The sequence below is a fragment of the Oncorhynchus mykiss genome, chromosome 30 (assembly GCF_013265735.2).
Source record: "Oncorhynchus mykiss isolate Arlee chromosome 30, USDA_OmykA_1.1, whole genome shotgun sequence".
Taxonomy (NCBI): Eukaryota; Metazoa; Chordata; class Actinopteri; order Salmoniformes; family Salmonidae; genus Oncorhynchus; species Oncorhynchus mykiss.
In genome coordinates, this window is record NC_050570.1 from 1,896,938 (window position 1) to 1,921,722 (window position 24,785).

Consider the following 24,785-nt stretch of genomic DNA (forward strand, 5'->3'; position numbering starts at 1 on the left):
ACTAATGGGGTCCATAATAAACCCCAGGAAGAGTAGCTGCTGCTTTGGCAGGAACTAATGAGGATACATAATAGACCCCAGGAAGAGTAGCTGCTGCCTTGGCAGGAACTAATCGTGATCTGTAATAAACCCCAGGAAGAGTAGCTGCTGCCTTGGCAGGAACTAATGGGGATCCGTAATAAACCCCAGGAAGAGTAGCTGCTGCCTTGGCAGGAACTAATGGGGATCCGTAATAAACCCCAGGAAGAGTAGCTGCTGCCTTGGCAGGAACTGATGGGGATCCGTAATAAACCCCAGGAAGAGTAGCTGCTGCCTTGGCAGGAACTGATGGGGATCCGTAATAAACCCCAGGGAGAGTAGCTGCTTCCTTGGCAGGAACTAATGGGGATCCGTAATAAACCCCAGGAAGAGTAGCTGCTGCCTTGGCAGGAACTAATGGGGATCCATAATAAACCCCAGGAAGAGTAGCTGCTGCCTTGGCAGGAACTAATGGGGATCCGTAATAAACCCCAGGAAGAGTAGCTGCTGCCGTGGCAGGAACTGATGGGGATCCATAATAAACCCCAGGAAGAGTAGCTGCTGCCTTGGCAGGAACTAATGGGGATCCTTAATAAACCCCAGGAAGAGTAGCTGCTGCCTTGACAGGAACTAATGGGGATACATAATAAACCCCAGGAAGAGTAGCTGCTGCCTTGGCAGGAACTAATGGGGATCCATAATAAACCCCAGGAAGAGTAGCTGCTGCCTTGGCAGGAACTAATGGGAATCCGTAATACATCATTCTTAGCTTCAGAAGCAAGCCAGCAGTGGTATTCAGGGTGGTATGCTGCTGGCGATACTAAACGTCCTCACCGAGCCTTTGACTTCCGGATCAGGTATGGTAATTCAAACATTGTTTTAGTGAAAAGTCCAGAGGAGAAGTTTGAACATGAAGTTAGTGTTTGGAATTTGGAATATCAATCATATAAACTATTAATACTAGTGGCCCTAGATTCCATCCATGTGGACCGTTCCATCTCAAGAGGAGATAAGATATCTCTGTAAAAAAAATAATCTCTGAACGTTATACTTCAAACTCAAGAACAACACAAAAAAAAATCGTTAAACAGATTGAAAAAAACCAACAACAGAACAGAACAGAAATCAGGAAAAATGTTCTACACTTGTAATCAAATATAAGATACATCCCAGTTACATAACACACATCCAATCAATCAGTTGATTATCTATCTTGTCGCCATCTAAATTTAACAGCATACAGAGAGGACAGAGAGGATGGGAGATGTGTTGAAGACAAGACATTCTTATTCCACCCACACACTGTGCTGTGATGTAACAACCAGGGCAGAGGATTCATTTCACTCTGTCAGTAATATTCAATTCTGTCCTCAGAGACCAGAAAGGAGTTATTTTACATCAGTGCTCAGTCAGATTAGGAGAATAACTGCAATATAAAATGTAACACTGAGGTAATTATTTTTGAGCTGTTTTTCATCCCAATACGGCTGGTTAATATGGGACAATTCCATTTCAATTCAGTCAATTCAGAACGTACATAGAAATCGCAATTATCTTCTCAATGTTTTCCAATGAAGAAAATGTAGAATTTGGTTTACTTTCTGAATTGAAATGACATTGACCCCAACCCTGGTATGAACCATTCAGTAGTCTTGAGTAGTAGACATGTTTAAACTTACAAGACTCCCTCTCTGACTTCTCCTGCGCTAGTGGTGTTCTGTCGCTGTCCCTTCCCACCATCCTCTCCTCCTCCTTAGATAGAGAGTCATAGCCTTGGTCTGATTGGCCCCCTGAAACAGACAGACAGACAGACAGAGACTGAGTGTACAAAACATTAAGAACACTTGTCCTAATATTGAGTTGTGTCAGGGCATGGACTCTACACTGATTGAAGTGGATTCACCTGGTCAGTCTGTGTCATGGAACGAACAGGTGTTCCTAATGTTTTGAACACCGAGCGTACGTTTCAAGTTTATTTATACAGAGAGAACAACAGAAACAAACCTGTATTAAGAACCAGTGTGGATGAGGCACAAACGTTGAGGAAATATACTGAACAAAAGTATAAACGCAACAGGTAAAGTGTTGGTCCCATGTTTCATGAGCTGAAATAAAAGATCCCAGAAATGTTCCATACACACAAAAAGCTTATTTCTATCAAATTCTGTGCACAAATTTGTTTAAATCCCTGTTAGTGAACATTTCTCCTATGCCAAGATAATCCATCCACCTGCCAGGTGTGGCATATCAAGAAGCTGATTAAACAGCATGATCATTACACAGGTGCACCTTGTGCTGGGGGGCAATAAAAGGCCACTCTAAAATGTGAAGTTTTGTCACACAACACAATGCCACAGATGTCTCAAGTTTTGAGGGAGCGTGCAATTGGAATGCTGACTGCAGGAATGTCCACCAGAGCTGTTGACAGAGAATTTAATGTTCATTTCTCTACCATAAGTTGCCTCCAATGTCGTTTTAGAGAATTTGGTAGTGCGTCCAACCGGCCTCACCACAGACCACGTATATCCATGGCCAGCCCAGGACCTCCACATCCGGCTTCTTCACCTGCGGGATCGTCTGAGACCAGCCACCCGGACAGTTGATGAAACTGTGGGTTTGCACAACTAAATCATTTTTGGCATCGTGCGGGTAAGCGGTTTGCTGATGTCAACGTTGTTCTGGCATCGTGAGGGTGAGAGGTTTGCTGATGTCAACGTTGTTCTGGCATCGTGAGGGTGAGAGGTTTGCTGGTGTCAACGTTGATCTGGCATCGTGCAGGTAAGTGGTTTACTGATGTCACTGTTGTTCTGGCATCGTGAGGGTGAGAGGTTTGCTGGTGTCAACGTTGATCTGGCATCGTGCAGGTAAGTGGTTTACTGATGTCATCGTTGTTCTGGCATCGTGAGGGTGAGAGGTTTGCTGGTGTCAACGTTGATCTGGCATCGTGCGGGTGAGTGGTTTGCTAGTGTCAACGTTGTTCTGGCATCGTGCAGGTAAGTGGTTTACTGATGTCACCGTTGTTCTGGCATCGTGAGGGTGAGAGGTTTGCTGGTGTCAACGTTGATCTGGCATCGTGCGGGTGAGTGGTTTACTGATGTCACCGTTGTTCTGGCATCGTGCGGGTAAGTGGTTTACTGATGTCACCGTTGTTCTGGCATCGTGCGGGTGAGTGGTTTGCTAGTGTCAACGTTGTTCTGGCATCGTGCAGGTAAGTGGTTTGCTGATGTCAACGTTGTGAACAGAGTGCCCCATGGTGGCGGTGGGGTTATGATATGGGCAGGCATAAGCTACGGACAACTAACACAATTGTATTTTATCGGTGGCCACACACAGAGATACCGTGATGAGATCCTGAGGCCCCATTGTCGTGCCATTCATCCGCCGCCATCACATCCTGTTTCAGCATGATAATGCACGGTCCCAAGGATCTGAACATGATTCCTGGAAGCTGAACACATTCTTCCACGGCCTGCATTCTCACCAGACATGTCCCCCATTGAACATCATTTCCTTACATGAACTATAACGCAGTCCAATTTTTCAAATTATTGCCTGTTGCGTTGATATTTTTGTTCAGGATAGCAGAGGAGTTATTGGATAACACCTCCTTTCTCTTTCTCCCTGAAAATAGTTGATCAAACGGGTCCTATTTTCGTCTCAGTGGATTCATCTGGTACAAAATATCTTACCTTCTCCGTGCCATCCTCTACAGAGACATTATAGCTGCTTAGAGTGCAGCACAGAACACAGAGGGAGAGTGAGTGAGTGACTGAGTGAGTGACTGAGTGAGTGAGCAATGTAAACATCGGCTCGTAATGGGAAAAAGGTTAGTGAAAAAGGAAGACGTACTCTGCCCATCACACACAAGGACGGAGAGAAGAGGTGAGGAGGAACGGAGATGAGACGTAGAGGATTTAGGTATAGGAGGAAAGGAAAGAGGGATGAGGGGAGAGAGGGATGAAAGGAGAGGAGGGGTAACATCTTTAAGTACCTGTGCTTGGAGGAGGGGGGAGAGGGGGGGTAACATCTTTAAGTACCTGTGCTTGAAGGAGGGGGGAGAGGAATGAAAGGACAGGAAGGGTAACATCTTTAAGTACCTGTGCTTGGAGGGGGGGGGGGGTAACATCTTTAAGTACCTGTGCTTGGAGGGGGGGGGGGGGGTAACATCTTTAAGTACCTGTGCTTGGAGGAGGGGGGAGAGGAGGGGTAACATCTTTAAGTACCTGTGCTTGGAGGAGGGGGGAGAGGAGGGGTAACATCTTTAAGTACCTGTGCTTGGAGGAGGGGGGAGAGGAATGAAAGGAGAGGAGGGTAGCATCTTTAGGTACCTGTGCTTGGAGGAGGGGGGAGAGGAATGAAAGGAGAGGAGGGGTAACATCTTTAAGTACCTGTGCTTGGAGGAGGGGGGAGAGGAGGGGTAACATCTTTAAGTACCTGTGCTTGAAGGAGGGGGGAGAGGAATGAAAGGACAGGAGGGGTAACATCTTTAAGTACCTGTGCTTGGAGGGGGGGGGGGGGGGTAACATCTTTAAGTACCTGTGCTTGGAGGAGGGGGGAGAGGAGGGGTAACATCTTTAAGTACCTGTGCTTGGAGGAGGGGGGAGAGGAGGGGTAACATCTTTAAGTACCTGTGCTGGATCCATCATCACTGGAGTCCATCTTAGTGAAGTCTGTATCGATTGAGACCCGCTCAACTGAGTCGTTAGTACTGTCTTCACTGCCATGACTGACTGTGTCCAGATCACTGTAGTCTGTAGAGAGAGAACAGAGAGATGAGAGTGTGAGTTTTAGTATTGTTTGGCTATTACAGAGGGAGGAGAGCTTCTTCCCCCAGGACCAGACTCTGTGTCTGGGCTATTGCAGAGGAACGAGAGCCTCTTCCCCCAGGACCAGACTCTGTGTCTGGGCTAATACAGAGGAAGGAGAGCTGTGTGTCTCTACTCTGGGTTTGGTTCTGGTTGTGGTTATGGACTTACCTGATAGCTGTGTGTCTCTACTCTGGGTTTGGTTCTGGTTGTGGTTCTGGACCGTCTGTTTGAACCGTCCTACCCCCAGGACCACGTTCCTCAGCTTGGCCCACAGGAAGTAGCCTCCTCTACTTCCTGTGGACGGCCACGTGCTCTCCAACACCGCCTGGAACCAATCAACCAATCAATCAATCAATATATCAATCTATCAATCTATTAAACTATCAATCTATTAAACTATCAATCTATTAAACTATCAATCTATCAATATATTAAACTATCAATCTATCAATCTATCAATATATCAATCTATCAATCTATTAAACTATCAATCTATTAAACTATCAATCTATTAAACTATCAATCTATCAATCTATTAAACTATCAATCTATCAATCTATTAAACTATCAATCTATCAATCTATTAAACTATCAATCTATCAATCTATCAATCTATTAAACTATCAATCTATTAAACTATCAATCTATCAATCTATTAAACTATCAATCTATCAATCTATTAAACTATCAATCTATTAAACTATCAATCTATTAAACTATCAATCTATCAATATATTAAACTATCAATCTATCAATCTATCAATATATCAATCTATCAATCTATTAAACTATCAATCTATTAAACTATCAATCTATTAAACTATCAATCTATCAATATATTAAACTATCAATCTATCAATCTATCAATATATCAATCTATCAATCTATTAAACTATCAATCTATTAAACTATCAATCTATTAAACTATCAATCTATCAATCTATTAAACTATCAATCTATCAATCTATTAAACTATCAATCTATTAAACTATCAATCTATCAATATATCAATCTATTAAACTATCAATCTATCAATCTATTAAACTATCAATCTATCAATCTATCAATCTATTAAACTATCAATCTATCAATCTATCAATCTATTAAACTATCAATCTATTAAACTATCAATCTATTAAACTATCAATCTATTAAACTATCAATCTATCAATCTATTAAACTATCAATCTATCAAACTATCAATCTATTAAACTATCAATCTATTAAACTATCAATCTATTAAACTATCAATCTATCAATCTATTAAACTATCAATCTATCAATCTATTAAACTATCAATCTATCAATCTATCAATCTATCAATCTATCAATCTATTAAACTATCAATCAATCTATCAATATATTAAACTATCAATCTATTAAACTATCAATCAATCTATTAAACTATCAATCAATCTATCAATATATTAAACTATCAATCTATTAAACTATCAATCTATTAAACTATCAATCTATCAATCTATTAAACTATCAATCTATCAATCTATTAAACTATCAATCTATCAATCTATCAATCTATCAATCTATCAATCTATTAAACTATCAATCTATCAATCTATTAATCTATTAAACTATCAATCTATCAATCTATTAATCTATCAATCTATTAAACTATCAATCTATCAATCTATTAAACTATCAATCTATCAATCTATCAATATATTAAAATATCAATCTATTAAACTATCAATCTATCAATCTATCAATCTATTAAACTATCAATCTATCAATCTATCAATATATTAAACTATCAATCTATTAAACTATCAATCTATCAATCTATCAATCTATTAAACTATCAATCTATCAATCTATTAAACTATCAATCTATCAATCTATTAAACCATCAATCTATCAATCTATCAATATATTAAACTATCAATCGATTAAACTATCAATCTATTAAACTATCAATATATTAAACTATCAATCTATTAAACTATCAATCTATTAAACTATCAATCTATCAATCTATCAATCTATTAAACTATCAATCTATTAAACTATCAATCTATTAAACTATCTATCAATCTATCTATCTATCAATCTATCAATCTATTAAACTATCAATCTATCAATCTATTAAACTATCAATCTATCAATCTATTAAACTATCTATCTATCTATCTATCTATCTATCTATCTATCTATCAATATATCAATCTATCACTCTATCAATCTATTAAACTATCAATCTATCAATCTATTAAACTATCAATCTATTAAACTATCAATCTTTTAATCTATTAAACTATCAATCTATTAAACTATCTATCAATCTATCTATCTATCAATCTATCAATCTATTAAACTATCAATCTATCAATCTATTAAACTATCAATCTATCAATCTATTAAACTATCTATCTATCTATATATCTATCTATCTATCAATATATCAATCTATCACTCTATCAATCTATTAAACTATCAATCTATCAATCTATTAAACTATCAATCTATTAAACTATCAATCTATCAATATATTAAACTATCAATCTATTAAACTATCTATCAATCTATCTATCTATCAATCTATCAATCTATTAAACTATCAATCAATCTATCAATCTATCAATCTATCAATCTATCAATCTATCAATATATCAATCTATCAATCTATTAAACTATCAATCAATCTATCAATCTATCAATCTATCAATCTATCAATCTATTAAACTATCAATCTATTAAACTATCAATCTATTAAACTATCTATCTATCAATCTATCAATCTATTAAACTATCAATCTATCAATCTATTAATCTATCAATCTATTAAACTATCAATCTATCAATCTATTAAACCATCAATCTATCAATCTATCAATCTATTAAACTATCAATCTATCAATCTATTAAACCATCAATCTATCAATCTATCAATATATTAAACTATCAATCTATTAAACTATCAATCTATTAAACTATCAATATATTAAACTATCAATCTATTAAACTATCAATCTATCAATCTATCAATCTATTAAACTATCAATCTATTAAACTATCAATCTATTAAACTATCTATCAATCTATCTATCTATCTATCAATCTATCAATCTATTAAACTATCAATCTATCAATCTATTAAACTATCAATCTATCAATCTATTAAACTATCAATCTATCAATATATCAATCTATTAAACTATCAATCTATCAATCTATTAAACTATCAATCTATCAATCTATCAATCTATTAAACTATCAATCTATCAATCTATCAATCTATTAAACTATCAATCTATTAAACTATCAATCTATTAAACTATCAATCTATTAAACTATCAATCTATCAATCTATTAAACTATCAATCTATCAAACTATCAATCTATTAAACTATCAATCTATTAAACTATCAATCTATTAAACTATCAATCTATCAATCTATTAAACTATCAATCTATCAATCTATTAAACTATCAATCTATCAATCTATCAATCTATCAATCTATCAATCTATTAAACTATCAATCAATCTATCAATATATTAAACTATCAATCTATTAAACTATCAATCAATCTATTAAACTATCAATCAATCTATCAATATATTAAACTATCAATCTATTAAACTATCAATCTATTAAACTATCAATCTATCAATCTATTAAACTATCAATCTATCAATCTATTAAACTATCAATCTATCAATCTATCAATCTATCAATCTATTAAACTATCAATCTATCAATCTATTAATCTATTAAACTATCAATCTATCAATCTATTAAACTATCAATCTATCAATCTATTAATCTATTAAACTATCAATCTATCAATCTATTAATCTATCAATCTATTAAACTATCAATCTATCAATCTATTAAACTATCTATCTATCAATCTATTAAACTATCAATCTATCAATCTATTAATCTATTAAACTATCAATCTATCAATCTATTAATCTATCAATCTATTAAACTATCAATCTATCAATCTATTAAACTATCAATCTATCAATCTATCAATATATTAAAATATCAATCTATTAAACTATCAATCTATCAATCTATCAATCTATTAAACTATCAATCTATCAATCTATCAATATATTAAACTATCAATCTATTAAACTATCAATCTATCAATCTATCAATCTATTAAACTATCAATCTATCAATCTATTAAACTATCAATCTATCAATCTATTAAACCATCAATCTATCAATCTATCAATATATTAAACTATCAATCGATTAAACTATCAATCTATTAAACTATCAATATATTAAACTATCAATCTATTAAACTATCAATCTATTAAACTATCAATCTATCAATCTATCAATCTATTAAACTATCAATCTATTAAACTATCAATCTATCTATCTATCAATCTATCAATCTATTAAACTATCAATCTATCAATCTATTAAACTATCAATCTATCAATCTATTAAACTATCTATCTATCTATCTATCTATCTATCTATCTATCTATCTATCTATCTATCTATCTATCTATCTATCTATCAATATATCAATCTATCACTCTATCAATCTATTAAACTATCAATCTATCAATCTATTAAACTATCAATCTATTAAACTATCAATCTTTTAATCTATTAAACTATCAATCTATTAAACTATCTATCAATCTATCTATCTATCAATCTATCAATCTATTAAACTATCAATCTATCAATCTATTAAACTATCAATCTATCAATCTATTAAACTATCTATCTATCTATATATCTATCTATCTATCAATATATCAATCTATCACTCTATCAATCTATTAAACTATCAATCTATCAATCTATTAAACTATCAATCTATTAAACTATCAATCTATCAATATATTAAACTATCAATCTATTAAACTATCTATCAATCTATCTATCTATCAATCTATCAATCTATTAAACTATCAATCAATCTATCAATCTATCAATCTATCAATCTATCAATCTATCAATATATCAATCTATCAATCTATTAAACTATCAATCAATCTATCAATCTATCAATCTATCAATCTATCAATCTATTAAACTATCAATCTATTAAACTATCAATCTATTAAACTATCTATCTATCAATCTATCAATCTATTAAACTATCAATCTATCAATCTATTAATCTATCAATCTATTAAACTATCAATCTATCAATCTATTAAACCATCAATCTATCAATCTATCAATATATTAAACTATCAATCTATTAAACTATCAATCTATTAAACTATCAATATATTAAACTATCAATCTATTAAACTATCAATCTATCAATCTATCAATCTATTAAACTATCAATCTATTAAACTATCAATCTATTAAACTATCTATCAATCTATCTATCTATCAATCTATCAATCTATTAAACTATCAATCTATCAATCTATTAAACTATCAATCTATCAATCTATTAAACTATCTATCTATCTATCTATCTATCTATCTATCTATCTATCTATCAATATATCAATCTATCACTCTATCAATCTATTAAACTATCAATCTATCAATCTATTAAACTATCAATCTATTAAACTATCAATCTTTTAATCTATTAAACTATCAATCTATTAAACTATCAATCAATCTATCAATCTATCAATCTATTAAACTATCAATCTATCAATCTATTAAACTATCTATCTATCTATCTATCTATCTATCTATCTATCTATCTATCAATCTATCAATCTATCACTCTATCAATCTATCAATCTATTAAACTATCAATCTATCAATCTATCAATCTATTAAACTATCAATCTATTAATCTATTAAACTATCAATCTATTAAACTATCAATCAATCTATCAATCTATCAATCTATTAAACTATCAATCTATCAATCTATTAAACTATCTATCTATCTATCTATCTATCTATCTATCTATCTATCTATTAAACTATCAATCTATTAAACTATCAATCTATTAAACTATCAATCAATCTATCAATCTATCAATCTATCAATCTATTAAACTATCAATCTATTAAACTATCAATCTATTAAACTATCAATCTATTAAACTATCAATCTATCAATCTATTAAACTATCAATCTATTAAACTATCAATCTATTAAACTATCAATCTATTAAACTATCAATCTATTAAACTATCAATCTATCAATCTATTAAACTATCAATCTATTAAACTATCAATCTATTAAACTATCAATCTATTAAACCATCAATCTATCAATCTATCAATCTATCAATCTATCAATCTATTAAACTATCAATCTATCAATCTATCAATCTATTAAACTATCAATCTATTAAACTATCAATCTATTAAACTATCAATCTATTAAACTATCAATCTATTAAACTATCAATCTATCAATCTATTAAACTATCAATCTATCAATCTATTAAACTATCAATCTATTAAACTATCAATCTATTAAACTATCAATCTATTAAACTATCAATCTATTAAACTATCAATCTATCAATCTATTAAACTATCAATCTATCAATCTATTAAACTATCAATCTATTAAACTATCAATCTATTAAACTATCAATCTATCAATCTATCAATCTATCAATCTATCAATCTATCAATCTATCAATCTATTAAACTATCAATCTATTAAACTATCTATCTATTAAACTATCAATCTATTAAACTATCAATCTATCAATCTATCAATCTATCAATCTATCAATCTATCAATCTATCAATCTATTAAACTATCAATCTATTAAACTATCAATCTATTAAACTATCAATCTATTAAACTATCAATCTATTAAACTATCTATCAATCTATCAATCTATTAAACTATCTATCAATCTATCAATCTATTAAACTATCAATCTATTAATCTATCAATCTATTAAACTATCTATCAATCTATCAATCTATTAAACTATCAATCTATTAAACTATCAATCTATTAAACTATCAATCTATTAAACTATCTATCAATCTATCAATCTATTAAACTATCTATCAATCTATCAATCTATTAAACTATCAATCTATTAATCTATCAATCTATTAAACTATCAATCTATTAAACTATCTATCTATCTATCAATCTATTAAACTATCTATCTATCTATCAATCTATCAATCTATTAAACTATCTATCTATCTATCAATCTATCAATCTATTAAACTATCTATCTATCTATCAATCTATCAATCTATTAAACTATCTATCTATCTATCAATCTATCAATCTATTAAACTATCAATCTATCTATCAATCTATCAATCTATTAAACTATCAATCTATTAATCTATCTATCTATCTATCAATCTATCAATCTATTAAACTATCTATCTATCTATCAATCTATCAATCTATTAAACTATCAATCTATCTATTAATCTATCAATCTATTAAACTATCAATCTATTAATCTATCTATCTATCTATCAATCTATCAATCTATCAATCTATTAAACTATCAATCTATTAAACTATCTATCTATCTATCAATCTATTAAACTATCTATCAATCTATCAATCTATTAAACTATCAATCTATTAAACTATCAATCTATTAAACTATCAATCTATTAAACTATCAATCTATTAAACTATCAATCTATTAAACTATCAATCTATTAAACTATCAATCTATTAAACTATCAATCTATTAAACTATCTATCAATCTATCAATCTATTAAACTATCTATCAATCTATCAATCTATTAAACTATCAATCTATTAAACTATCAATCTATTAAACTATCAATCTATTAAACTATCTATCTATTAATCTATCAATCTATTAAACTATCAATCTATTAAACTATCTATCTATCTATCAATCTATTAAACTATCTATCTATCTATCAATCTATCAATCTATTAAACTATCTATCTATCTATCAATCTATCAATCTATTAAACTATCTATCTATCTATCAATCTATCAATCTATTAAACTATCTATCTATCTATCAATCTATCAATCTATTAAACTATCAATCTATCTATTAATCTATCAATCTATTAAACTATCAATCTATTAATCTATCTATTAATCTATCAATCTATCTATTAATCTATCAATCTATTAAACTATCAATCTATTAAACTATCTATCTATCTATCAATCTATCAATCTATCAATCTATTAAACTATCAATCTATTAATCTATCTATCAATCTATCAATCTATTAAACTATCAATCTATTAAACTATCAATCTATTAATCTATCTATTAATCTATCAATCTATCTATTAATCTATCAATCTATTAAACTATCAATCTATTAAACTATCTATCTATCTATCAATCTATCAATCTATCAATCTATCTATCTATTAATCTATCAATCTATTAAACTATCAATCTATTAAACTATCTATCTATCTATCAATCTATTAAACTATCTATCTATCTATCAATCTATCAATCTATTAAACTATCTATCTATCTATCAATCTATCAATCTATTAAACTATCTATCTATCTATCAATCTATCAATCTATTAAACTATCTATCTATCTATCAATCTATCAATCTATTAAACTATCAATCTATCTATCAATCTATTAAACTATCAATCTATTAATCTATCTATCTATCTATCAATCTATCAATCTATTAAACTATCAATCTATCAATCTATTAAACTATCAATCTATCAATCTATTAAACTATCTATCTATCTATCAATCTATCAATCTATTAAACTATCAATCTATCTATCAATCTATTAAACTATCAATCTATTAATCTATCTATCTATCTATCTATCTATCAATCTATTAAACTATCAATCTATTAATCTATCTATCAATCTATCAATCTATCAATCTATTAAACTATCAATCTATTAAACTATCAATCTATCAATCTATTAAACTATCAATCTATTAAACTATCTATCTATCAATCTATTAAACTATCAATCTATTAAACTATCAATCTATTAAACTATCAATCTATTAAACTATCAATCTATCAATCTATTAAACTATCAATCTATCAATCTATCAATCTATTAAACTATCAATATATCAATCTATCAATCTATTAAACTATCAATCTATTAAACTATCAATCTATTAAACTATCAATCTATTAAACTATCAATCTATTAAACTATCAATCTATTAAACTATCAATCTATTAAACTATCTATCTATCAATCTATCAATCTATCTATCTATCAATCTATCAATCTATTAAACTATCAATCTATTAAACTATCAATCTATTAAACTATCAATCTATCAATCTATTAAACTATCAATCTATCAATCTATTAAACTATCAATCTATCAATCTATTAAACTATCAATCTATCAATCTATTAAACTATCAATCTATCAATCTATTAAACTATCAATCTATTAAACTATCAATCTATTAAACTATCAATCTATTAAACTATCAATCTATTAAACTATCAATCTATTAAACTATCAATCTATCAATCTATTAAACTATCAATCTATTAAACTATCAATCTATTAAACTATCAATCTATTAAACTATCAATCTATTAAACTATCAATCTATTAAACTATCAATCTATTAAACTATCAATCTATCAATCTATTAAACTATCAATCTATTAATCTATCAATCTATTAAACTATCAATCTATTAAACTATCAATCTATTAAACTATCAATCTATCAATCTATTAAACTATCAATCTATTAATCTATCAATCTATTAAACTATCAATCTATTAAACTATCAATCTATTAAACTATCAATCTATCAATCTATTAAACTATCTATCTATTAAACTATCAATCTATTAAACTATCAATCTATCAATCTATTAAACTATCAATCTATCAATCTATTAAACTATCAATCTATCAATCTATTAAACTATCAATCTATTAAACTATCAATCTATCAATCTATTAAACTATCAATCTATCAATCTATTAAACTATCAATCTATCAATCTATCAATCTATTAATCTATCAATCTATTAAACTATCAATCTATTAAACTATCTATCTATTAAACTATCTATCTATCTATCAATCTATCAATCTATTAAACTATCAATCTATTAAACTATCTATCTATCTATCTATCAATCTATTAAACTATCAATCTATTAAACTATCTATCTATCTATCTATCAATCTATCTATCAATCTATCAATCTATTAAACTATCAATCAATCTATCAATCTATCAATCTATCAATCTATCAATATATCAATATATCAATCTATTAAACTATCTATCTATCTATCTATCTATCTATCTATCTATCAATATATCAATCTATCACTCTATCAATCTATTAAACTATCAATCTATCAATCTATTAAACTATCAATCTATTAAACTATCAATCTTTTAATCTATTAAACTATCAATCTATTAAACTATCTATCAATCTATCTATCTATCAATCTATCAATCTATTAAACTATCAATCAATCTATCAATCTATCAATCTATCAATCTATCAATCTATCAATATATCAATCTATCAATCTATTAAACTATCAATCAATCTATCAATCTATCAATCTATCAATCTATCAATCTATCAATATATCAATCTATCAATCTATTAAACTATCAATCAATCTATCAATCTATCAATCTATTAAACTATCAATCTATTAAACTATCAATCTATTAAACTATCAATCTATTAATCTATCAATCTATTAAACTATCAATCTATCAATCTATCAATCTATTAAACTATCAATCTATTAAACTATCAATCTATTAAACTATCAATCTATTAAACTATCAATCTATTAAACTATCAATCTATCAATCTATTAAACTATCAATCTATCAATCTATTAAACTATCAATCTATCAATCTATTAAACTATCAATCTATCAATCTATTAAACTATCAATCTATTAAACTATCAATCTATTAAACTATCAATCTATCAATCTATTAAACTATCAATCTATTAAACTATCAATCTATTAAACTATCAATCTATTAAACTATCAATCTATTAAACTATCAATCTATTAAACTATCAATCTATCAATCTATCAATCTATTAAACTATCAATCTATCAATCTATTAAACTATCAATCTATTAAACTATCAATCTATTAAACTATCAATCTATTAAACTATCAATCTATTAAACTATCAATCTATTAAACTATCTATCTATTAAACTATCAATCTATTAAACTATCAATCTATCAATCTATTAAACTATCAATCTATTAAACTATCAATCTATTAAACTATCAATCAATCTATCAATCTATCAATCTATTAAACTATCAATCAATCTATCAATCTATCAATCTATTAAACTATCAATCTATTAAACTATCAATCTATTAAACTATCAATCTATTAAACTATCAATCTATTAAACTATCAATCAATCTATCAATCTATCAATCTATTAAACTATCAATCTATTAAACTATCAATCTATTAAACTATCAATCTATTAAACTATCAATCTATTAAACTATCAATCTATTAAACTATCAATCTATTAAACTATCAATCTATTAAACTATCTATCTATTAAACTATCAATCTATTAAACTATCAATCTATCAATCTATTAAACTATCAATATATCAATCTATCAATCTATCAATCTATTAAACTATCAATCTATTAAACTATCAATCTATTAAACTATCTATCTATTAAACTATCAATCTATTAAACTATCAATCTATCAATCTATTAAACTATCAATATATCAATCTATCAATCTATCTATCTATTAAACTATCAATCTATTAAACTATCAATCTATTAAACTATCTATCTATTAAACTATCAATCTATTAAACTATCTATCTATTAAACTATCTATCTATCAATCTATTAAACTATCAATCTATTAAACTATCAATCTATTAAACTATCAATCTATTAAACTATCAATCTATTAAACTATCAATCTATTAAACTATCAATCTATTAAACTATCAATCTATTAAACTATCAATCTATTAAACTATCAATCTATTAAACTATCAATCTATTAAACTATCAATCTATTAAACTATCTATCTATCTATCAATCTATCAATCTATTAAACTATCTATCTATTAAACTATCAATCTATTAAACTATCAATCTATTAAACTATCAATCTATTAAACTATCAATATATCAATCTATTAAACTATCAATCTATCAATCTATTAAACTATCAATCTATTAAACTATCAATCTATTAAACTATCAATCTATTAAACTATCTATCTATCAATCTATCAATCTATCAATCTATTAAACTATCAATCTATTAAACTATCAATCTATTAAACTATCTATCTATCTATCTATCTATCAATCTATTAAACTATCAATCTATTAAACTATCTATCTATCTATCTATCTATCTATCTATCTATCTATCTATCTATCTATCTATCTATCAATCTATCAATCTATTAAACTATCAATCAATCTATCAATCTATCAATCTATCAATCTATCAATATATCAATATATCAATCTATTAATCTATCAATCTATCAATAGTACTGGATGGCTAAGTGCTCTCCAACCCCGCCCGGAACCAATCAATCAATACATCGATCAATCAAGCACACATAATATAGTGTATATGGTAGTCTTTGTAGATGGAATTTATTCATCAGCAGCACTCACCTTGTTGTAGTAACCGTAGGTGATGGCGTTGGGATGAACTCCAGCCTTCTTCATCTCAAACAGAACTCTGACCGCCAGGACTGGTTGGCTGTACTGTCCACATAGTTGCATTAACACCCGGTAACACACCTAGGAGACAGGAGACAGGAGACAGGAGACAGGAGACAGGAAGATAGAGTTAGCGAGGACATCTGCACCCTGTAGGACACCTGGAGAGGAGAGGAGACACACACACATCAGCACATCTATTGTTTCCTACCTCATCAGGTGCCTGTAGCTTCTTGTCCTGCATCTTCCTCAGGATGTCGTAGGCCATGCGTAGTGCCCGCACTTTGGAGTGGCATGCGCTGGCGTAAGCTGGTAGGCATATGAACCACAGGCCGTAACAGTGACGCAGCAGACACTTAGACCACATCTGGGGTACGGAGGCGTGGGTTTTAGCCATCCGCTGGGCCGAGCGAATCTCCTGGACACAGTACATTACAACAAAATAAACAGTTAAGAACTAGAGTTACTGTACAGGTCTGACAACAGTGGGTTGAGTGGCGTTTATCAGGCGGTTCGTACAAACAGTCGTACGGGACACTTCTGATTCTCAGGAGCCTGGCGGTGCAGTCTGCTCTTCTCGGAGGGAGGAGACCATGAGATTATGACGCCTTGTATTGCAGTTGAGAATGAAGCCCTGATGAGTTCCAGTACGTTAGAGAAAAATAAAATGTCTGTCTGTCTGTCTGTCTGTCTGTCTGACTGCCTGCCTGTCTTTCTGGTACGGAGGAGTAGGTTTTAGCCTGTCTGTCTGTCTGTGGTACGGAGGAGTAGGGCTTAGCCTGTCTGTCTGTCTGGTACGGAGGATTAGGTCTTAGCTGAGATGAGTGTGTGTGTGTGTGCGACTGTCTGTTGGTTCCGTCCCTCTGTCTGTCTGGTTTTTGCGTAGCTGCGTGTGGTAATGACCTGTTTGGAGCGCCTAAAGATGGCAGCAGGGCTGGCTGGACTGGTGTGTCTCTGTGTCAGGCTGGCTGAGGAGGGGCGAGGTCCATCCTGGAGCTCCAACAAATCACGACTCAGCACCGGAAACCCTGAGTAGCTGGACAGGGTTAACACAACACGGTCAGTAGCTGGACAGGGTTACCACAACACGGTCAGTAGCTGGACAGGGTTAACAAAACACGGTCAGTAGCTGGACAGGGTTAACACAATGTAGCTGGACAGGGTTAACACAACACTGTGAGTAGTTAGACAGGGTTAACACAACACGGTCAGTAGTTGGACAGGGTTAACACAACACTGTCAGTAGCTGGACATGGTTAACACAACACGGTCAGTAGCTGGACATGGTTAAAAACTTCTTGATCCTACTTGAGACGCATATGTCTCAACTAGGCACCTGGAAATGCAAATGCGCTACGCTAAATGCTAAATGTACTCGTTAAAACTCAAACCTTGATCAAAATTCACAAGCAGGGTATTGAATTAAAGCTACACTCGTTGTGAACCTAGCCAACAAGTCAGATTTTTAAAATGCTTTTCGGCGAAAGCATGAGAAGCTATTATCTGATAGCATGCAACACCTCAAAATGCCTGAATGCGACGTAAACAAAGACTTTGCTTATCCGGCGCTGCACAAAACGCAGAAATAAAATATAAAACATTCATTACCTTTGACGAGCTTCTTTCTTGGCACTCCTATATGCCCCATAAACATCACTATTGGGTCTTTTTTTCGTTTAAATCGGTCCATATATACCCAAAATATCTTTCTATGGAAGCTGTGTCATTCAGAAAAAAACATCGTTTTTAAACGCTGCGTCATTTTTTAAAATTAAAAAAGTTGACGATAAACTTTCACAAAACACTTCGAAATCCTTTTGTAATCCAACTTTAGGTATTAGTAAACGTTTATAATCTATCAAAATGATTACAGGGCGATGTATATTCAATAGCTCCTCGTCTGCAAATCAATGGCTGCCAATGTCCACATTGAAAAGATCCTGGTGGAGACCGGAAGAAACGGAATCCAGATAGTTGGATTTTCCAACAAAAAATTCCATTGAAAATGACGACAATGGCGACATCGTGTGGAATTTGTATGAATTGCATGCAGGTCGATATTAAATTTTGTCCCCTTTTAACAACCCATGAAAGTGACTTATGGAAATTATTTTTAGCTTTCAGAGAGCAGTTTTTCTTGCGTTTTTCAATGAAACACACGATCTGTTATAGTCACAGCCGTGATTTAACCAGTTTTAGAAACTTCAGAGTGTTTTCTATCCACACATACTAATCATATGCATATACTATATTCCTGGCATGAGTAGCAGGACGCTGAAAAGTTGCGCGATTTTTAACAGAATGTTCGAAAAAGGAGGGGGTAGAAGTAAGAGGTTTTAACACAACACTGTCAGTAGCTGGACATGGTTAACACAACACGGTCAGTAGCTGGACAGGGTTAACACAACACGGTCAGTAGCTGGACATGGTTCACACAACATGGTCAGTAGCTGGACAGGGTTAACACAACACGGTCAGTGGCTGGACAGGGTTAACACAACACGGTCAGTAGTTGGACAGGGTTAACACAACACGGTCAGTAGCTGGACAGGGTTAACACAACACTGTGAGTAGTTGGACAGGGTTACCACAACACAGTCAGTAGCTGGACAGGGTTACCACAACACTGTCAGTAGCTGGACAGGGTTAACACAACATGGTCAGTAGCTGGACAGGGTTAACACAACGTAGCTGGACAGGGTTAACACAACACGGTCAGTAGCTGGACAGGGTTAACACAACACTGTGAGTAGTTGGACAGGGTTAACACAACACTGTCAGTAGCTGGACATGGTTAACACAACACGGTCAGTAGCTGGACAGGGTTAACACAACACGGTCAGTAGATGGACATGGTTCACACAACATGGTCAGTAGCTGGACAGGGTTAACACAACACGGTCAGTAGCTGGACAGGGTTAACACAACAAGGTCAGTAGTTGGACAGGGTTAACACAACACGGTCAGTAGCTGGACAGGGTTAACACAACACTGTGAGTAGTTGGACAGGGTTACCACAACACAGTCAGTAGCTGGACAGGGTTACCACAACACTGTCAGTAGCTGGACAGGGTTAACACAACATGGTCAGTAGCTGGACAGGGTTAACACAACGTAGCTGGACAGGGTTAACACAACACGGTCAGTAGCTGGACAGGGTTAACACAACACTGTGAGTAGTTGGACAGGGTTAACACAACACTGTCAGTAGCTGGACAGGGTTAACACAACACGGTCAGTAGCTAGACAAGGTTACCACAACACGGTCAGTAGCTGGACAGGATTAACACAACACTGTGAGTAGCTGGACAGGGTTAACACAACACGGTCAGTAGCTGGACAGGGTTAACACAACACTGTCAGTAGCTGGACAGGGTTAACACAACACGGTCAGTAGCTGGAAAGGGTTAACACAACACGGTCAGTAGCTGGACAGGGTTACCACAACACGGTCAGTAGCTGGACAGGGTTAACACAATGTAGCTGGACAGGGTTAACACAACACGGTCAGTAGCTTGACAGGGTTAACACAACACTGTCAGTAGCTGGACATGGTTAACACAACACGGTCAGTAGCTGGACAGGGTTAACACAACATGGTCAGTAGCTGGACAGGGTTAACACAATGTAGCTGGACAGGGTAAGTGTTAACACAACACTATTTTTCATACCTCTCCTCAGTTACCATCAGACGTCACAATTTAGTTGTAGCCCTGAAATACCTCAGCAGGTTCTCATTCCCAGGAAAACCCATTGAGACCAGGTTCTCATTCCCAGGAAAACCCATTGAGAACAGGTTCTCATTCCCAGGAAAAGCCATTGAGACCAGGTTCTCATTCCCAGGAAAAGCCATTGAGACCAGGTTCTCATTCCCAGGAAAACCCATTGAGACCAGGTTCTCATTCCCAGGAAAACCCATTGAGACCAGGTTCTCATTCCCAGGAAAACCCATTGAGACCAGGTTCTCATTCACAGGGGAACCCATTGAGACCAGGTTCTCATTCCCAGGGGATCCCATTGAGACCAGGTTCTCATTCCCAGGGGAACCCATTTAGACCAGGTTCTCATTCCCAGGAAAACTCATTGAGACCAGGTTCTCATTCCCAGGAAAACCCATTGAGACCAGGTTCTCATTCCCAGGAAAACCCATTGAGACCTGGTTCTAATTCCCAGGGAAAACCCATTGAGACCAGGTTCTCATTCCCAGGAAAACCCATTGAGACCAGGTTCTCATTCACAGGGGAACCCATTGAGACCAGGTTCTCATTCCCAGGAAAACCCATTGAGACCAGGTTCTCATTCACAGGGGAACCCATTGAGACCAGGTTCTCATTCACAGGGGAACCCATTGAGACCAGGTTCTCATTCCCAGGGGAACCCATTGAGACCAGGTTCTCATTCCCAGGAAAACCCATTGAGACCAGGTTCTCATTCCCAAGGAAAACCTATTGAGACCAGGTTCTCATTCCCAATAAAAACCCATTGAGACCAGGTTCTCATTCCCAAGGCTGCCCTGATCCCAACAATACAACAACCAATACAATGTAAAACAAAATCCCAATTAAAACAAAACACAACAATAGTTAAAAACAGTTACAGGCCTCAGGTACTGGGTTTAGCTACACCCTGAGCTGCCCGAGAGGCACCAGAACATCTAATTGTAAAGAGTTCTGCAAATTGTTCCATCAGTGAGTTGTATGAAAATTAAAATCAGATTTACCTAATTCGTTGGAACCTCAAGAGTTACCAAACCCTGTAAACGGGTATGTCATGTTTTTACACTTTAGAAGTAAGCCAGCAGCCCTACCACCCAGCATCCCACTGATTGAGACTGCAGAATTCTGCAAAAATATCCCCCGTATACAACGTAAAACACTAAATAATGCACGCAGAGCAGAATTAGACCGATACCCGCTAATTATTAAACTCCAGAAAAGAGCTGTTAAATTCTACAACCACCTAAAAGGAAGCGATTCCCAAACCTTCCATAACAAAGCCATCATCTACAGAGAGATGAACCTGGAGAAGAGACCCCTAAGCAAGCTGGTCCTGGGGCTCTGTTCACAAACACAAACACACCCCACAGACCCCCAGGACAGACACATTTAGAACGAACCAAATCATGAGAAAACAAAAAGATAATTACTTGACACATTGGAAAGAATTAGAATGCTATTTGACCCTACACAGAGAGTACACAGTGGCAGAATACCTGACCACTGTGACTGACCCTAAACAGAGAGTACACAGTGGCAGAATACCTGACCACTGTGACTGACCCTAAACAGAGAGTACACAGTGGCAGAATACCTGACCACTGTGACTGACCCAAAATTAAGGAAAGCTTTGACTATGTACAGACTCAGTGAGCATAGCCTTGCTATTGAGAAAGGCCGCCGTAGACAGACCTGGCTCTCAAGAGAAGACAGGCTATGTGCTCACTGCCCACAAAATGAGGTGGAAACTGAGCTGCACTTTCTAACCCCCTGCCCAATGTATGACCATATTAGAGATACATATTTCCCTCAGATTACACAGATCCACAAAGAATTCGAAAACTCCCATATCTACTGGGTGAAATTCCACAGTGTGCCATCACAGCAGTAAGATTTGTGACCTGTTGCCACAAGAAAAGGGCAACCAGTGAAGAACAAACACCATTGTAAATACAACCCATATTTATGTTTATTTATTTTCCCTTTTGTACTTTAAGTATTTTCACATCATTATATATAGATATAATGTGACATTTAAAATGTCTTTATTATTTTGGAACTTCTGTACGTGTAATGTTTAATGCTGTTGGATTCAGGCTAACCTTTGAACATTGAGAAATATTAAATAAATGATAGATCAGAAGCATTGTGTATATAAAGGAGTGACAGAGGGGTTTATGTCAGAACTGAATGGTTCTCTGTAGACAGATGGTTTTGGATGGACGAGAGGAGATCAAAGGATTGCTATAGGGGATGAAAAGGGACATCTGTGGATTAGGCGAAGGAGGGGTAGAGGTCAGGAGGTCAGGTAATAAGGGTTTAGTATCCTGTTACCCTCTTCCTGTGGAACCATAAGATGTCAGGATTGGAGAGAAGGAGGGGTAGAGGTCAGGAGGTCAGGTAATAAGGGTTTAGTATCCTGTTACCCTCTTCCTGTGGAACCATAAGATGTCAGGATTGGAGAGAAGGAGGGGTAGAGGTCAGGAGGTCAGGTAATAAGGGTTTAGTATCCTGTTACCCTCTTCCTGTGGAACCATAATATGTCAGGATTGGAGAGAAGGAGGGGTGTATAAAGTGGGGTATATATATATACTTGTGATGGTGGGAATGTGTTTTTGTCTGAACTACAGCTGTAATGACCCTTTGGGGAGGTTTAATTTGGTTAAGCTTCTCTAGTGTCTATGAGTTATTTACTCTGAAAAATTAGAACCTAACACTGTTCATTTTTTATAGTTTATTTCACTTGTGTTTATTATCTATTTCACTTGCTTTGGCAATGTTAACATATGTTTCCCATGCCAATAAAGCCTTTACATTGAAATTGAATTGAATTGGGAGAGACAGAGAGAGACAGAGATAGAGACAGAGATAGAGATAGAGACAGAGATAGAGATAGAGACAGAGTGTGTGTGTGTGTGTGTGTATGTGTGTGTGTGTGTGTGTGTGTGTGTGTGTGTGTGTGTGTGTGTGTGTGTGTGTGTGTGTGTGTGTATGTGTACAGTACCTATAGCAGAGTGGGTGCTCCTCTCCCTGAGCCAACAGTCTTAGTTCAGGAGGGTTGATGTAGACTGTGTGTTCACTGCGATGGGACTCGTCCAGCTCTATCAACCTGGTGTCTTCTGGTCCATCACTGTCCATCTGAATCTGAAAGGGAACACACCTTCCTGATTTATTTGTCCTACATTCTGTCCGTCCACAACACAGTTCTGTCCTCTATTCTGTCTGTCTACAACACAGTTCTGTCCTCTAGTCTGTCTGTCTACAACACAGTTCTGTCCTCTATTCTGTCTGTCCACAACACAGTTCACAATTGAAAGACACAAGAAGGCTACAGACACAGCTACAATGAATCCATACAAAAGCCACAGTTCTGTCATTAGGCCTTATTTCTGTACATGAGAGTGAAAGTGCCTTTGCATTGTTCATACGACCTGTTTCTTACTTGGCAGCGACTAGAAAGCGTGTACAGGGGCTAATGCTATCTATGATCAGTGATCTGTCATCTGCTGCCAGACAGGTACAGGGGCTAATGCTATCTATGATTAGTGATCTGTCATCTGTTGCCAGACAGGTACAGGGGCTAATGCTATCTATGATTAGTGATCTGT

General features: G+C 33.4%; 1 protein-coding gene across 1 annotated transcript in view; it reads right to left on the bottom strand.

Annotated features, from left to right (window-relative positions):
• Nucleotides 1–24,785, bottom strand: part of dennd4a (DENN/MADD domain containing 4A) — a 111,591-nt gene that overhangs the window by 35,120 nt on the left and 51,686 nt on the right. Inside the window, exons 16-22 of the mRNA XM_036968559.1 lie at nucleotides 24,182–24,321; nucleotides 18,365–18,497; nucleotides 17,673–17,879; nucleotides 17,414–17,542; nucleotides 4,995–5,151; nucleotides 4,647–4,769; nucleotides 1,698–1,808 (exon numbers count right to left, since the gene is read on the bottom strand). Coding sequence (XP_036824454.1) covers nucleotides 1,698–1,808; nucleotides 4,647–4,769; nucleotides 4,995–5,151; nucleotides 17,414–17,542; nucleotides 17,673–17,879; nucleotides 18,365–18,497; nucleotides 24,182–24,321 — 1,000 coding nt within the window. The remainder of the gene's footprint in view (nucleotides 1–1,697; nucleotides 1,809–4,646; nucleotides 4,770–4,994; nucleotides 5,152–17,413; nucleotides 17,543–17,672; nucleotides 17,880–18,364; nucleotides 18,498–24,181; nucleotides 24,322–24,785) is intronic.